The sequence below is a fragment of the Physeter macrocephalus genome, chromosome 8 (assembly GCF_002837175.3).
Source record: "Physeter macrocephalus isolate SW-GA chromosome 8, ASM283717v5, whole genome shotgun sequence".
NCBI classification, from domain to species: domain Eukaryota; kingdom Metazoa; phylum Chordata; class Mammalia; order Artiodactyla; family Physeteridae; genus Physeter; species Physeter macrocephalus.
In genome coordinates this window covers 133,592,887-133,611,199 of record NC_041221.1, presented here as the reverse complement: position 1 = coordinate 133,611,199, position 18,313 = coordinate 133,592,887, and the positions used below count along the sequence as shown (strand labels likewise).

The 18,313-nt window shown below is 45.8% G+C and overlaps 1 protein-coding gene across 2 annotated transcripts in view; it reads left to right on the top strand.

Moving 5' to 3' along the window:
* Positions 1-18,313, top strand: part of SPOCK1 (SPARC (osteonectin), cwcv and kazal like domains proteoglycan 1) — a 560,476-nt gene that overhangs the window by 373,267 nt on the left and 168,896 nt on the right. For both annotated transcript variants that reach the window (XM_024121302.3, XM_024121312.3), the window contains one exon: positions 15,898-16,012. In XM_024121302.3, coding sequence (XP_023977070.1) covers positions 15,898-16,012 — 115 coding nt within the window. The remainder of the gene's footprint in view (positions 1-15,897; positions 16,013-18,313) is intronic.

Below are 18,313 nucleotides of genomic sequence, written 5' to 3'. Positions count from 1 at the left end.
TCCCAACTCAAAATTACCCATTCTCTAGGAATATTGTGTCTCCATTAAAAAAGAAGAAGAGAAATTCCCATGGCTGGGCTTCTGGTAGCCATGCTTGCTTTCTGATAACAGACCCCACATCCCAGGCTGTAGGTGACTGGGTCAAGGTGGACACCTTATTTCAGCTGGACCTGATTCTGGCCTGAGACTTTCGACTTAGGACTAAGAAGCACATGACTGGAACTGTGCCTGTGAATCCGGGAGTCGGTGCAGCCACCTCTCCCCTGTGAAGCCTGAAAAACCACCTGAGAACTTGATGGTTTGCCTTCTCTGAACGAGATCCTGGGTATACGGGTCACCAGTACCCTGACCCGGTCATCACAGGCCCACCCTGTGGAGAATGGGGTTTGCCTAGGGGTCTTCTCACAGCCCAGCCTGTCCTCTCTTAAAGGACCCTCCCTCGTCACAGTGCTCCCAAGGACTCCTGCCCTTCTAAGGCACAGCCAGCAACCCCTCCCCTGCTGATTAATTACACAGATGGGAAAATTCAAAGGAAGAAAAATTAGTCTGTTAAAGCTAAAAAAAAAAAAAAAAAGAAAGAAAGTATCATGTCGTTTTGCCAAATGATGAAGTGCTTTCCAACTAAAGAAGACTAACCCTTCAGGAACACTTCATCCTGATTGTCTTGGGAATCTTTGCTAAGAGAGGGAAGTATAGAATTTGCATCGTGCTGTTGTTCATTTTGTAAAGAAAAGGCATGTTCTTATGAAGCCATGGGTGATGCAAACACTAGTGCCTTCAGGACCAGGCAGGCGAGTCCTGTAGGAGAGAAGGGGAAAGGAAGGGACCGAGGTGAAAGCGAGTGTAAAGGGGGCTCAGAAGATACGGTGGAGAAGGCAGCCACGTGGGAATGCAAGCCCGAGTAGCCAGCTCTTCCACTAAAAAGTAACCCAGAAATGTGTGCTCGAGTTCTATACGTTATTCTCTAATTTGTTACTGCTAACAACGTATTCAAACTTTAAAAACACTGTCTGGGCTGGTCAAACCACACCGGTGGGATGTGGACCTGCTCTCTGGAGGCTCTGGAGCAAGGTGGCTCTGGATCCACTTCTGTCTGATTTCTTGCTCTGTCTCTTCTGGCCCTAGATGCTTGAGCAAGTTCTGCATCCTTTCTTTACAAGGTCCTCTGTTACCTTAGCTGTAAAACTAGCATGATGGTACCACCTGTCTCATGGAGTTGCTGTGGGGATTCTGTGAGATCAGATGTGGCAGGTACCTGGCATCACTCAGGGGCCTGGCAGTGCCACAAGCATGGGAAGAGTCTGTCTCTTGTTCAGCACCCGGAATGATGGCTGGCACATAGTAGGCCTCAGTGAGGGTCTGTGCTTAATCAGTAGATGAATTATTAGACATCAAACACCTTTAGAGTAAACTGTGTTCTCCTATTGATTTCTTCTTGAACTCATAGGGAAGGGGTTGCTAAGGAGAGGTGTTCCCATAAGGAATTATCCCCTAAGAGATGAATATGGAAGCTCTTGGTGGGGGAAGGGATGGGTTGAGACAGTACTTCTGACCTGGGAAACGTAGCGTAGCAGATGCCAGTGGGGCACATCAGACCCTGTCCGACATGTCACTTCGTTTCTGCAGCAAGACTTGGTGGTCTTCCTGCCACCGCCCCTCCCCACTTCTCAGGACTCAAAGGCGCGTCTGCTTCCCCGTGAAGGTACTCCTGAGGTCCCTTATTCTGTGGTTCTGGGAATTTCTCCTGTATCTGTGGAAGCTTTGTCATACTCCATCTTGTTAATGCCATTGCCTGACACAGGAGTGAATTCAGTCTGAAATGTTATCAGCTTGCAATTTTGAAATGAGTTAAAAATCTACTGGGCTGCTTCGTCAGTCTGAGTTCAAAATCTGGGATTTGGGCTTGGCTTCCAATGAGGGTAACTTATTAGGAGGGAGTGAGATGGCCCAGCAGGGCTGCCTTTGTGACAGCGACCTTGAATTGGCATCAGGGCCCGTGGCCCTTTGATTGGACAGGGCCCACAGAGAGAGCAGACAAGAGTTTTTGTTTGTCAGAGGAAGGAACACACCAGAGAGATTTGTTGCCCATTTTAAAAAACAACTGGGCATGAAATGGATACTGTTTGGATTACAGAGAAACACATCTTCTCATTAGCTTTTTCAGGATCACAAAAGGCCTGATGGCTGATTTAGCCCCAGCCAGTGGAATCTGGTGCCAGAAAATCTCTGTTACACACTTGCTTAGGGAAGCGGTGTTCAGGACAAAGGGAATCTCTTTCATTTCATCATTTGTCTTCTCGTTTCACTCTGTTCCGTGTATTTATGGAGTGCCAGGTATGCGTTTCCAGCTTGACCTCCCTGAGAGGAGGGGGGAAACCTTCCAGTGACCTTCCCCACATTGGCTGCCTGGTTGGTGATGGATGCTGAGTGGAGCGAGCAGGTTTCTGACGCAGCGGGCGGCGAGGGGGCTGGGCTGGGGAGACAGTCACAGGCGGGAGCTGTTGCAGAGAGCAAGACCAGGAGGACAGTGGAGGTGGCTCTCTGGAGGTCCCCTGGGAAGTGGAGAATAGAGGCAAGATGACTTCAAGGCTGCACTTGGCTTAAAGATGACGTAGTAGAGAAATCTAGAGAGGAAAATGGGTCCAGTTTGGGCTGGTGCCACTGTAAGGAATGTTTAAGAGGAATCCTGTGGGAAAGAGTTGAAACTAACATGTGTTGATTACTTGCTGAGAGTAATGTTCAGTTTTTTGTTTGTTTGTTTTTTGTTTTTTTTTTTTTTTGTGGTATGCGGGCCTCCCCCTGCTGCGGCCTCTCCCGTTGCGGAGCACAAGCTCCGGACGTGCTCCGGACGCGCAGGCCCAGCGGCCATGGCTCACGGGCCCAGCCGCTCCGCGGCATGTGGGATCCTCCCAGACCGGGGCGCGAACCCGGTTCCTCTGCATCGGCAGGCGGACGCGCAACCACTGCGCCACCAGGGAAGCCCAAGTAATGTTAAGTTTTTGACACGTTGTCTCCTGCAGCCCTCCTAAGCACCATGTGAGGGGGATGTTACCCCTCCCCTTTACAGCTCAGAGAGGCTGCATAACTTGCCCAGGGTCACACAGCACCCAAGGAGCTGAACTCATATGTGAAATGGGATCTTTCTGGAGCCCATAGTTCATGCTCCTTTGACCTTACCGTATCATCCATATCACACGTATTGGTGATTTGCTTGTATGAGCAAAGACGTGTCCAGGAAGCCTGAGATTTGGGTTCTCTGCAGTCTGTTCACCTTTAGCTTGAACAACATGAGCAACAGTCAGTCAAGAGCCCTGCACTGAAGCACAGTCCCTGGCCTGCCGTGTCTTGGTGGTCATGAAGATGGATCCAAGTTCCCTGACTACTTAATCCATCGGGGCTACTCAGGAGCTCTCTTTTGCCTCGCTCTTTTAAAATGAGCTGCTTAGCTTTCAGTACTATCTAACGTACCCTCCCTCCCTCCTTTCCTTTTTCCCTTCTTCCCTTCCTTCCTTCTCTTTCTTGTTATTCCTCTTTGAGAATGTCAGTTCCTTAAGAGCAAGGGCTTCTTTTGTCTTGCCCATCTCCAAATGCCCAGTGCTTATGATAGTACTTGGCATGTAAAATGAGTTTCATAAATGTTTGCAGAATTGATGGGCTAAAGTCTTTCCTATGCTAGATACAAACATGTTTGTCTAGAGGCAGACGCTCCAGGGACACCTCTAGCTCTGAATCTTTGTGACCTAGAAATAAAAGATCTATGGAAAGATACTTCTGGCACAGACAGTTTATTCAGCCTTAACTGAATATATCCCTTGGAGCAGACATAATGTCAGGGGACTTGGGGTTCAGAAATGATGAGCCAGACTTGTCCCTGGCCTCACAGAGTAAGACAAAGGAGTGATTAAGTCCATGGGCTGGGGACCATTCACGCGCTCATTCAACAACCGTTAATATCCCCATGATATTCCAGACTGTGTGGAGGCGAGGGGCAAGCAGGAGTGAGGAAGAAAGATATTGTCTGTGGTTTCCTGAGGCTTCTACTAGATTTTTGACAGACTTAAGAGTCACATCCCAGCTTTGCCACTTACTAGTTGCATGACCTTAGGCAAGTTCTGATATTTTTTTCTCATCAGGTGGAGAAAATACTGGCCTTTTGAGGTAATTGTAAGAATGGAATGGTTCTTTGTATCGGATGTTGCAATCTAGACTCCAGAGGCATGAAAGAACACCAGGTGTTTGAGGGCTTATGAGTTGTCTGCTGTAACTGAGGGCAGGGTAGATATTGGAGGAAGAGGAGAGAATGGGCAAGGAATGGGAACTAAATTTTGGAAAGGAAGTTTGAGGCCAGACTATGGAAGAGAGAGTCATGAAGCTCTTTCTTAAAAAAAAATTTTTTTAAATTTAGAATCCATAACTTTAACAAAAACAAGAACATCAATTCCCCTCCTTTAGGGGGGAAAAACAAAAACCCAAAAAACTTTGCAGCCATTACAGTATCTAAAGATGATTATCTCCCTACTCTGTCTTACCTGCTGGGTACTCAGTATTTATTGCTAAAGAATGAAAATGAAAGATTTTACTCCTTGTGTTTATTCCACATTTGTCTTAGGGAAACCTCACAGGTACTTGCCCATAATTCATTATTGCATCTGTCTTCCATGTGCAGTTTAGACCTGATTTATATTTTATATTAGCACTACCAGCCTTAGCTTAGAGTAATGCAAGGTGGGGAAATTGGCCCTTGAGTGGCACATTGGTGAAGAGACAGGCAGGAAAGAGAGACAGTTGTGAGCAAGGTTGGAACTATGTATTGCTCAGCTTATTTGGATGCATGTGGAAAATTGTGTTTCGAAATGATTGAACAGTGTGGGACACAAAAACCAGAGGAACAAGAATACACAAGAGCTTCGCTGGTGGCGCCGTGGTTGAGAGTCCGCCTGCCGATGCAGGGGACACGGGTTCGTGCCCCAGTCCGGGAAGATCCCACATGCCGCGGAGCGGCTGGGCCCGTGGGCCATGGCCGCTGAGCCTGCGCGTCCGGAGCCTGTGCTCCGCAACGGGAGAGGCCACAACAGTGAGAGGCCCGCGTACCACAAAAAAAAAAAAAAAAAAAAAGAATACGCAAGATTTAAATGATACGGCACTCACTAAAACCTACGCTGGGAGATGCAAGCATTATCCTCTCAGCTTGAGGTGGTTTCTAATAGCTTAGAAGGTGCTCCAAGAAACCTCAGCTCCAGTCAGCACTAACTTTGTCATGATTGCTTCAATGTTAACAGTTAAGGAATGGAATTTAATAACCTTGGGAACCATCCCAAGAAAGCAGAAATGAATCTGCCCTAGTTGGAGAAAGAAAGGATTTGGAAATGAATAATATCCGATAACCCATTTTTAAATCCGGAGCCAAGAGTTTCTGAAAACAGTGGGACGGATGAAAGTAATAACAGCTTTAATTTTGATCGTTATACCTGGAGAGCCACAAATGCTTTGTAGCTCATTTATAAACCTCACCCGATGCTTGACACATTGAAAGCTCTCCAAAAAGCTTTGGATTTTGCAGGTTTAGTTCTCTAAAAAAACTTAGGGCCTTTCACCAATGGGACTGTGATAGAGCCCTGGGACAGATGGCATTGGGCGAGGAGGGGGTCTGTTCTAGGGGGCATGGGATACGTTTTTGATTGACCAGCTTTAACTGGAGCTGCTTTCTGGTCTTTGCAAGAATGAACAATTTGCTTAGGAAGGTTCTTTGTATGTACTTATACTGCTCTTGATTTTTCATCTTAGAAGTCACTATCCTGGAGAGCTCTCTGCTTCATCCTAGGACCCTTTAAACTCGGTAAACCCTTTAAACACTTCTCAAACTTTTCTACTAAAACACCCCTAAGGGCAAGTGAGAGCAAATACCTACTCTGAGGTTTAGGGGGCAGAATCCACTGTGAGCCCATACATTTTTGAAGCCTGTTTGATCCAAGTTTATGTGAATTTTGCATCTTATTCCATAGTAGACCAGTGACTGACTTAATAATAAAAAATGTTTAAAATTATCTACCATCTGGTAACATAGATGTTGCAGGCAGAGTCACTGTGAATGTGCATCCTTCTTGGCCCACCACAGTCTGAGAAGCAAGGACTAGATTAGATTGTGGAAAACAGGGGAAGGAGACCAGGCTGTGATAGATACATATGGTGTGTGACTGTCTGTTTCCCCACCTTCCGCTGATTTTTAGACTTGTCGGGGGTGTCCAGTGAATGAATACCATGTTACTTAACTAGAGCTCTGCACTGAGGTTCTGCCCCTCAGAATGATGCCACACTACGCAAGGCTCTGAGAGGTCACTTGAGCATCTTGGTCTCCAAGCTGGGGCAGGCTTTCCCCGCAGACTTTACTGTTCCGGTTTCAGTTAACAACTGTTCCTGCCAGCCTGTCTAGGGCAAGGCAGAAAAAGGCCAGGTGGACGTCCTCTGGCTGAGGATGGGAAAGCACCAACTTTGTCCACCAAACCTGCCTGGATGAACCTTGCTGCCCATTTATCCCCAGCATACCACATGTTACCAACCTTCCTGGACTCAAGCCCTTGGCTGCTGGGATCAACAGTGTCTGCCAGATTCTCTCCCCTTAATTATTCCCTCTTTTTCTAGCCTTTTACCAGTGGCGCTTGAATGTAGGCCCTTAGGATACCTTAACACTCAAACTCCTTGACTCTCCAGTAGAGACTTTTCAAAGCCCAAAGACCTTCTCTTGAAAAAGAGAAATAAAAAAAAAAAAGAGTATGACCATGTAGGTTGTGCTCTCGGTGAACATAATTTAGGGGAAGGAAAGGTTTTTATTCTTCATTTCTAGACCTTACAATCTCTGAGATGAGACAAAGCAGAGCACAGCCCTACTAGAGATATATGAATGCCTTAGTTGTCATATGCTGGCTTCAGCAGTGGTGAAGATCTGGTTAATCAGCTAAAGTGTTCTGGGTGAACTGGGCCCTGAGCTTGATGTTCAAAAAGAAATTTTAATGTTTCTTCCTGTGGAGATGAGTCTAATATTTGGGATTGGAAAGGCTGAACAGCATCATAGCTCCAGGATCTTGAGTCTCTGAAATACCTGGGGGGGTCACTTGCCCTTGGTGTACATCCCCTTTCTTTATCTGAAGAGCTGGTAAGAGTGGTGAGGATGATAACATGCACCATATTCCAGGCCCTGTGCTCAGCACCTTTCTGTGTTATCTTGTCAGATCCTCATGACACCCCAGTGAGGTAGATTTGTTGGTCTACAACTGAATCCTAAAGAGGTGAGTGACCTGTCAAGATCACATCAGCAGGAAGTAACCAGCTGTGTCTCTCCTCTCAAACCCACACCTCTCTGATCCAAACCCTTGGGCAATCTTCTAGGTGCACTAATTTTTATTTTTTTGGAAATTAGTGGAGTTTCTGAATTTCCACATTCTTACATGGTCAACTACTACGGCTGCAGAATAATGGCAGAATCATGCTCATTAGCTCCAAAAGAGTTAGTTCTCTGAGGAAAGCTATGTGTTTTATAGGAATTTTAATTGCATTGAAGTGAGGCGCAGGTACAAAAGATAGACTTTATGAGCTATAGCACTCTTTTAAGTATACCTTTTCCTGGAAATATTTGATTTTTATTGTGCTTTTTGTATCCTCTTATTTTCCTAGGTTATGGAACTGGTCTTAAGTAATTCTGTCTCCTTTGTTCATAAATGTCTTATGAATAATTTCTGTCAATTACAATGAAATAGAACCCAAGTGCTTCAACTATTACATTTTAATAAATTCTGGCCATTTTGATGGATGAGAAGGTTAAGACTTCTCTGTGCATGGTGTCTTGTCCCTCTACTGAGAGTTATGACTGTTCTCAGGTCCCGTTGATCATGCTGCCTGGTCCTGTCCCATGTCACCGCCAGCCATCCTGCGTTTCCCCAGTGACATGGACCATATAGATGCTTCACAAAGCCCACTCACAGAAGTGAGGTTCACTTGTTCCATGTTGTTTCTTATGTCAGAGAGAGAGAGTGTTCACTGGACATCAGCATTGCCTTGGAAAGAAACTTTGACTTTTGTATTCATTATAAAAATCATATAAGTTTATTCACACATCCAAGCAGTTGGCTTTGACTTCAGTTGGTACAGTGTTTTCTTCACAGTGAGAAGTTCTCTTAGGGATCCTATGGGTGACATGATTCTTGGGGGAGGTGGACAGAGGGGTTCCGTATGCTGCTGCTTGGCACTGTAGTCATGACTTTTACCCCCATCATAAGCTGTTTTTGTGAGTGGTGTAGTGGCTCCAAGTATCATCTCTGGTGTGAGACTCACCTAGATTGAAATCCAGACTTAGCAGCTGTGTGACCACAGACAAGTTACTTAACATCTCTGTGCCAATTTCCTTATTAGTAAATTCATATTAAACTGATCTGTATATCAGTTACCTCAGTGGTGAATTAGAATAATAGTACATTATTCTACAGGTCGGTGGATGTCACTGTCTCTGTCAGCCTCCTGACGAGGTGATGCTTTATGTAATAAAATTCTCTTTTCTTCCCTTTTTTCCACTTAATTCTTCTTCTCTCCTCTCCTTTTTCTTCCTCTCCTCCATCCCACTTTTGAAGGGAAATCAGTTTCTTGGTGAAAACGCAGAGTGAGCATCATTGCTTTCACCATCCCAGAGCAGCTGGGGGAACGGGAGAAGGTGTGGGATGAGAGCTTTGAGAAAGAGCATTGACTGGCCAGGCTAATAACATTTTGTGGCCTGTGATATTATGGCGCCTATTTTCATAGCTGCCCTAGTAGACCCCTCTGAACACGTTCGTTTCTAATGATCAGGATGTGTAAACTAGCCATGTGAGACTTATCGGTGGTTGCTCATAATGTCTCGTTTTGCACATGAGCAGGGGATTAAAGCTCTTCCCTGCCTCTGCTATTACTTCTAGCCCAGCATAGGGCATCCTTAACTCTTACATCTCAGAGGCAGAAGTGCCATACTCTCTCAAGGCTGGACACTTGCTCTTGCCTCCAGCGATGGTCATGACTTTTCATTGTCTCCCTGTTGTAGAGATTCTCCAGGAAGCAGGAGACTCTGCCTTTTGTGGGTAATGTTTCTAGACTACTCAGTGACAGGCTGCAGTGGTGGTGGCCCAGAGCCATAGGGCATCTGAATTGATTCACAGCTTGTTGCAGGGATGGCCCCAGGAGATAGAGGACATTCAGGAGGATGTCCTCTGTGTGAATGGGTGGAGATTGGGGCTGGTGCTTCTTTTCAAGGGAAGCACGATAGGAAAGGGAAAGGACATCTCTTTTGGATGTAGACAGACCTGGTTTTGAGTACTGGCTTTGCCATTTATAAGCTGTGTACTGTCAGAAAGTTACTTACCTTTTTCAAATCAATTTTCTCATCTTTACCTTCCTTTTTCACTTAATGCACCATAAACATCTACCTATGTTAATACATATAAACCTACTTCTTCCTTTATAGTAGGTGGACAATATCTCATAAATGGACGTCTTGTAATTAAGGTAACCATTTCCCTGTAGATGGTGTGATGGAATGAATTCTTGTGTTGAAGCCGTAATCCTCACTATGGCTGTTTCTGGAGATGGAGCCTTTAAGGAAGTAATTAAGGTTAAGTGAGGTCTTAAGGGTGGGACCCTGATACAATAGGATAGGTATCATTATAAGAAGAGGCATCAGAGAGCTTAGTCACTCTCTGGGTATACCTAGAGAAACCCATGTGAAGACACGGAAGGTGGTCGTCTGCAAGCCAGGAAGAGAGCACTCACCAGAAACTGACCATATTGGCACTCTGATCTCAGCCTTCCAGGCTCCAGAACTGTGAGAAGATAGACTGCTGTTATTCAGGCCACCCAATCTGGTATTTTGTGGCAGTCTGAGCAGATGGATATAGATGAACCCTCAAGTTGTTTATAATTTCCCCTTATTGTAGATCATTAAGATACATGTTTTTGCTTAACACATTCACCTGCTAGGTCGTAGGATGTTTCTTTTTTCCGTTCTTTCCATTTATTATTAAAATTTTCATATATATAAAAAAGTTGAGGGAACGATATAATAAATACCTATCTACCTAGTTTAACGGTTATTATCATTTAAGGACATGGTTGAAAAACTGCCCTCCAAAAGGACTCTTCATAGTTTATACCACCCCCTTCAAACACACACGCACACACACACACACACACACACACACACACAAATATAAGAGAGAGGATGCTTTTAGTTTTAACAGAAAGAAATGAGTCTTCAGACCCTTGGTTTGAAGGGGGAAGAAAAGGTCTCTTCCCAAGAGGGCATTTTTGGTCAGATGCATCGTTTTATCCTCTTCCCTTTGTCCTTGTCTATCGTATGTCCCCACCCACTCCCATCTCCCAGTCCTTGGACACACACATTCAGCCTTCTATATCACTCATCTGTCTGTCCTATTTAGACGCATGGCCAATTGGCCCCTTTGTTTGGCCTCAGAGAACATGGCCAACCCCTTGATTTGAAAGCTGAGATCAGTGATGGAAGCTTTCCAAGCTGCCATTCTTCTATGGTTCCAGCAAAATCCTTTGGGTGGAATCTTCTGTTTTGTATTCTGTGAGGCTCTGTCGTCAGCTAGTAAACAAGCCCCTCTGGAGGGGGTGGGGGGAAGCAAAATGCATGTACGGGTTACCATGGGGACAGACAAGCTGTAATAAATGTGTGGGATCTTAGCTTGACTAGGTTTTAGCAGTTTGGAGTAATTTCTTTGTCAGTCTTCCATTAAGTCACTCCTAATGAATCACTGGGAGCGTCTTTGCTCTTCAGATGAACCTCACATGAGCACGATTCAGGCAGAGAGCAACCTTAAAAGGAAGAAGGAGACAACAAACAGTCATTAATTTGTCAACTCTTTGAAAATTGAGTGACCTTTTGTCAGAGGAAGTTTCCACAAGTCACAGGAGTGGACCACAAGTTCACATGATGTTTTTGGATTAAATCTTTGCTTCTTGGTCTCACCAGGTAGCTTAATATCCCCGGGGAAAGGGGTCACGGAGGTTCCTCAAAGGAGGAAAGGGGGCACTAAGAGTTGACCAGTGGGCCCTCCACTCGACACCCCCTCTCATTTGGAGGGTACGGGTGGTGTAGAGTTTGTCTGTTCTTATCAAAGGACCAGTTTCCACGTAAAATGTGTATAAAGGGTTCTCTCTTCCTACCCCCTCTCCACCAACTTCAGCATGGGAGGGTGTGCCATATTTGTCATCACTGTGGAACTTGGTGGCCACGGCCCCCCCTCCCCGGAGTCCTCATTGTGGTTTCAAGGCCCCCCCATGATGCTGCTGCAACTCTCTGTAGTCGTGTCTCACACCACCCCTGCTCCAGCCTGCTGCCAGCCTGATGAAATGTTGCCATTCCCCAGACTTGCCACAATTTCTCTTACATCTGGAATGGGAGCTTCTTTTTACCTAGAATGTTCTTCCTCATCCTATTACCTGGGTTAAACCCACTTTTCCATAGATAGCAGTCTGTCCAGGAAGTCTCACCTAACCCACTGAAAGGCTGGATGAGGTACCTCCCCCATCTCCCATAACATACAGAACTTACCCTCATATTATGTGTCTCCTCTGTTGAGCTGTGAGCTTCTGGAGGGCAGGAATGACATCTTGTTCACTCTAGAAGTGCCAGCCTCCAGCTTGAAAAAATGGGCCTGCACAGAACTGATGCTCTGCAAATATTAATGGAATAAACCCAAGCATATGTCACACCCCCAGGTGACTCTCAGGGACCCTTTGGTCAGCCCACAAAGTGGAACATTCTCTCATCTTAGCATCTCTGAGGTGGTACCCTGCTCTGTTGTTCCAGGTATTATGACTGTTGGACAGTGAGCTTGTAGAATGTGCCCAAAGACAGCAAAAAGTCTTGATTCAGAATTTTAAAATCGATGTAGCTAATTAAAAATTAACTCATACTGAAAAACAAGTTCAGAAGCAATTACGATAATTAAAATATCACTACCTTAATTGAGACCAAGCAGTGAGCTTAAAAAATAAAATTACTTTCAAAAAAAGCTTACATGAAGCCTGTAATTAACTGGCTTTTGAATTTGATGTTTTTCAGCTTGACAAATTTCTGTTTAAATTAATTCATTCTTGTTTTTTTTTTCCCTTTGAAAAAAGTTTTTGTAAAAATTATTGAAAAAATTAATTGGACATGTATCCTGTGCCAGTTGACACTTGATTGGTTTTTGTATGTGGACAGGAAAGATGAAATTAACCTCCCGTGGGTATCTGCTCTGTGCATACTCTCTTGTTTGAGTCCACATGAGTCCTGCAGGTATTATGGTAGAAGAGGTAGAGGGGAGGCAGGGCTTCGGCATCCTGTGGGGAGTGATGCGTCCCATCATCAAGCATGCGCTGGGGAAGAGAGGAACTTGGAGCGCAGTTTCCAGAAATCATTAGCACCTTGACAGGGAAGCTTCTACCCCTTGTAAGGGTTATCATGAACTCTCAGCCCTCTCTCCCTACCTCCTCACCTGCACAATTTCCCTGCACCTTATTAGAGGGCCTCTCAAATGCCACTTATTATTCTGATCTCCTATCATCTCCTCTAGAAAGTGGAGCCGCACAGCCCTGCCCAGTACAGGTGCGGGTGCCTTTCAGTCACGGCGAGCCTCGGGGCTGCTGGGAGAAGTGTATTTCAGAGGCAGCATTTACATGGAAGTGGCACGCTCCTTTACCATCCTCATCCCCTTTCAATTCCAGTACTGCTGTTTTTCAAAAACAAGATGCGTCCTGGTGATTAAATAAACGGTGATAGCTTGATTTGTTACTGTTTTGTTGTGCTGTGAAGTTCATTTACTCTAAATAATTCCCATACATGTTTGAAATATTCAGACCCTGGTAATTAATTTTTAGCAGACTTGATTTCTATATGCAAATTGTTAAGTAAGTATGTGTATGAAGTTAAATAGCTGATGATTTTTATTTATTGGTATTTCTGTTTGGAGGTTTTTTTTTGTTTTTTTAAGAAACGTTAGCCTTAAGAATTGGAGGAGGGCGATCTATAATATTAGCCTAATGGTAGGGTGACAGATGTAGCAAGGTTGCAGAAAAAAAATTGGCAGCCACTGGTCAGGTGACTCCTTTGAGGGGTTGCTGCATTCAGAGGGGGTAGGCACAAATGCCCAGGGTTGGCATCCCCACCTTCCGGGGAGCACTGGGGCCGTGTATGGCTCATTGGGGCATCCTGTGTGGCCCAGCCAGCCAGCCAGACCCCCTGGCTTCCCTTTACTTTTACTCCTTAAGTCTCAGCCTGCCCTGAAGGCCTCTCAGGAACATGGCACATCTGGGCTCAATACTTGGTGTAAGGTGGGACCCCACATCCACCTTTTAAAGGAGACTCTAGGTGATTTTCATGCCGCTGGTGTATCGTGGTGAGGAGTTTGGGTTCTGGAGTCAACCGACCAGGTGTCACATACCATCCGCCCCTCTCATCTTCTTTGTACAACGGGCACAGGAATGGCAGCTGCCTCCTTGGGTGTTTGCAAGAATTAAGTGTGGTAATCCAGTTAGAGGGCCTCGTTCACTGCCTGTGTGTCAAAAGCACTGGATACGTGTGAGCTATTGTTCTGGTTATTTTGGAGGCTTACTGTTCACTCTGGGAACAAAATCCAGAGACACAACAAATAACAAACACCTATGAGGTGCTTCACATGTTTCAGGTCTGTTCTCAGCACTTACAAAGATGAATTCATTTCATCCTCTTGATAACTAAAAGTGATAGTAGGGACTGCTATTATCCCGTTTCACAGATGAGAAAATTGAGGTATAGGTCAGGAAGCAGTGAAGGCAGAATTCACCTTGATCCCTGGGCCTAGAGTCTGTGCTCCTCTCTGCTGTGCTCAGCTGACTTACTCTCCTTGAGATTGCGCTGCCCCTTGAAGCCATCTGGATCCCAGTGTGGACATTGCATGTCTGTGAAGTTGGCTGCAAAAGCAAAAAGAAGCTCAAATTCGGCAATACATCTTGTCATACGGTCCTGCACATTTTGAGACCCTGGGCCAGCCTGGTGTTTGCCATCTCTGAGATCCACTCCAGTGAAAATCCCAAGCGTTCTACGGCGCTTGACACCTGTCAGGAAATGCCTCACTTGGTACCTGTGGCCCGGGCTGCCAGGGGCCTGGTCCCCAAGTTTCTTCAGATCCCTAAGTGTCGTCTTCATCCTGTGGTGGCCAGAAGTGTGAGAAGGGGCAGTGAAGGGCCAGCATGGTCATCCTCAGCAGCCATCCGATTGTCATTCATTGTTAGCTTGGTGCTGCTTGAGTCCCGGAAAGCAAGTCATAGCTTGCTGGACCGCTGCCCTGGAGTGAAGGTGGAGGGCGAAGCACAAGGAGAAGGCCACTGGCCTGAGACGCACCAGCCTCCTGGCTTCTCGTGAGGACGTCTCAGGAAGCAAGAGAGCTCCACCTGGGACCAGGAAGTTCCTGCTGCAAGTTTCTGGAAGGCCCAGCCTCGGAGGGCTCTGAGGGCAGACACAGGCCCCCCGCCACTCACTTCCCAGAGGCGAAGCCCTTAGCTTAGGAGCTCGCAGTGAGCGCCCTGTCCCTGGAGCTTTAGCCTCTCTCTCTTGCAGCCCGTCTCCTGCTGCTAAGCACCAGGCAGCCCGGGGGCACATCCTCTGGGGAGTAGGCTCTGCCAGGTGACTCCCCTGGGACCATGACCTGGGTCTCGTTGCTCACCTGACCTGCCTGAGAATACACCCTGTTTTCTGTTTGCGGAGGCTGAAGCTGCTTCAGTGGAGGGAGCCGCCCTGAGCGGTTCAGGCCCCAGAAAGAAATACCTTCGGGTGTAGTGTGTTCAGGTCCCTTGAGGAATTCCCCGCAGCCGTGGGAAGAAAATGGCATTGCGATTCTGGGCCTGGGCGGTTTGACAGGAATCCTGACTTCCTCTAAGTGCAGGGGGGTCATGATCGCTGAGGGGCCCAGGGTTTTGTGGGAGTCCTCCCATTTCTTGTAGCAGTTTTGCTGTCCCTGCTTGGGACGCCGATTTGTTTAACTGAATGTTTGTGTGGGGAGCATGACCTCGCCTGGCTGTGGAGAGCAGTCATGACAGATTGACCACCTGATGGGCTTTAGGCCGCAGAGCTGGGAGATGACACCGTTGCTTTTGTTTCGCAGAGGATTTCCTGTGGCCTCTTGTCTGCCCTGATGAGCATGTACACCTCAGCCTGTGGAGTGTTGCTTAGCCAGGGGCCCGCTGCTGCCCCGCCTGTTCTAGGAAATGCTGCAGGGTATGATCTGCTGGCTTTGGAGACCCTTCTCCAGTGACTTGGTCGAATCAACCCCCGCCCTCATTATTCCCACCCACAAAGCCCGCTTTCTAGTCAGACTGAATATCTTAGGATTGCCCAGCCATGCCTCTCTACCTTGGAGTGTGCTGGCCGCCCTGCCTATGTGCTCACGGTCCGTGTTGATGGAACTGAAGCCAAAAAACTCCATCCTCTGGGACTTTCTATTATAGGAAATAAGGAAAATTGGGCACAAAGTCATAAAAAGCAATAGCAGACAAATAACCAAAGAGGGAAATGTAGCTTTTGGTCCTCTGAACACACAAGATTCTAAACGATTTTTAAAAGTAATTCCTGGCCAAGATGAAGATACTGAAACTCCCCAAAGCACAAAAGCATCACTCTCCTGATGTTGAAGAAAACCACGTGGAATAGACACAGAATTCCACACCCCCCCCCGCCCCGCCCCGTGTGGGTTTTCATTCCAATCCCCGCCAGCCTAAGTAAACAGTGCAGGGTGCAAACACATGGTCTGTTTATTTCCCTCTTGTTTACTTGAGTAGAAATAGAGAAATCAAATTTCCCTGGAGGTCCTAACTCCTCTTTTCGTGTTCTTTTTGCCTCAGCGCTGGACCCATCCAAAGACCCCTGCCTAAAGGTGAAATGCAGCCCTCACAAGGTGTGTGTGACCCAGGACTACCAGACTGCCCTGTGTGTCAGCCGCAAGCACCTGCTCCCCAGGTAAGCCGCAGGCTGTGAGGTACTCTCCAGCCAGCAGATCTGGGGTACCTGATCTCTGACTGGGGGACAAGGGAGAGAGGGGGAGCAGGTGTTTGTATCGGTGTCTTATATTGTACGTGGTGTAAGAACTCTTGCTGTGGTATGAATCTCAGTTCTCAAACACATATTTGCAAAGAGAGTTAATATCTTAATTTCCTTTGAATCAACTTTATTTGACTCTGAGTCCTCATCTGAGCAGATGAACAGAAAATCCCTTCCTGATGAGTATGGTGGCCCTTCCTCCTCCTGGGGTGACCTCAGGATCCAGGAAGCTTCTAGCTAAGAAAACAGGGGCGGTACCTTTAGTCTTCTGGTCGCCACTGACATCCTCCTTATGATAATCCTTGGAGGTCCCTTGAGGTTGGCGGGGCTGAGGCTTGTCTGCTTCCATGCTCCATGGGGCGTGGGTGTCTTTGCCAGGCCGACAGTACTGGTGTGGGGTCCTGCTGCCTCAAGACCGCTAGTCCACCATTCCTTCTGAGAGTGTGTCTTTCTATTTCTCCAGCCCAGGGGAAGTCTCTCCCCTCCTCTTCAGGGTGGTTAAAGCCTTTGTCCCTTACTCCCCACCCATTCCTAGCATTCAGTGGGCTTAGGCTTTTACAGATGACAGAAGGAGCCTTTGAATTCAGGCTACATCTGCCTTCAGTCCTGCAGAAATACTTAAAGCAAGAACACACACACACACACACACACACACAAACACACACACACCCCAATATTATTGCTTTTTTTTTCCTTTAACATCTTTATTGAAGTACAACCACCAATCTGTTCTCTGTATCTATGAGCTTAAGTTTTGTTGTTGTTTGGTTGGTTTTGTTTTTAGATTCCACATATAAGTGAGAATATATGGTAGTTGTCTTTCTCTTTCTGACTTACTTCACTTAGTATGATAATCTCTAGGTCCATCCATGTTGCTGCAAATGACATTAGTTCATTCTTTTGTTTTTTAACATCTTTATTGGAGTATAATTGCTTTATAATGGTGTGTTAGTTTCTGCTTTATAACAAAGTGAATCAGCTGTACATATACATATATCCCCATATCTCCTCCCTCTAGCGTCTCCCTCCCACCCTCCCTATCCCACCACTCTAGCTGGTCACAGAGCACCGAGCTGATCTCCCTGTGCTGTGGGGCTGTTCGTTTCTTCTTATGGCTGAGTAATATTCCATTGTATATATTTGCCACATCTTCTTTATCCATTCATCAGTCGATGGACACTTAGGTTGCTGCCATGTGCTGGCTATTGTAAATAGTGCTTCAATGATCATTGTGGTGCATGACTTGTTTTGAATTATGGTTTTCTCAGGGTATATGCCCAGTAGTGGGATTGCTGGGTCATATGGTAGTTCTACTTTTAGTTTTTTAAGGAACCTCCATACTGTTCTCCATAGTGGCGGTATCAATTTACATTCCCACCCTTCTTTGGAGAAATGCCTATTTAGATCTTCTGCCCATTTTTGGATTCAGTTGTTTGTTTTTTTGATATTGAGCTGCATGAGCTACTTGTAAATTTTGGTGATTAATACTCTGTGCCAGTACCATACCGTCTTGATTACTGTAGCTTTGTAGTATAGTCTGAAGTCAGGGAGCCTGATTCCTCCAGCTCTGTTTTTCTTTCTCAAGTTTGCTTTGGCTAGTCGAGGTCTTTTGTGTTGCCATACAAATTGTGCAATTTTTTGTTCTAGTTCTGTGAAAAATGCCATTGGTAGTTTGATAAGGATTGCATTGAATCTGTAGATTGCTTTGGGTAGTATAGTCATTTTCACAATGTTGATTCTTCCAATCCAAGAACATGGTATATCTCTCCATCTGTTTGTATCATCTTTAATTTCTTTCATCAGTGTCTTATAGTTTATTTTATTCTTTTTGTTGCAGTGGTAAATGGGAGTGTTTCCTTAATTTCTCTTTCAGATTTTTCATCATTAGTGTATAGGAATGCAAGAGATATCCCTGCATTAATTTTGTATCCTGCTCCTTTTGTCATATATGGCCTTTATTATGTTGAGGTAAGCTCCCTCTCTGCCTTCTTTCTGGAGGGTTTTTATCATAAATGGGTGTTGAATTTTGTTGAATGCGTTTTCTGCATCTGTTGAGATGATCATGTGGTTTTTGTACTTCAATTTGTTAATATGGTGTATCCATTGATTGATTTGCATATATTGAAGAATCCTTGCATCCCTGGGATAAATCCCACTTGATCATGGTGTATGATCCTTTTAATGTGTTGTTGGATTCTGTTTGTTGTTCGTGTTTTGTTG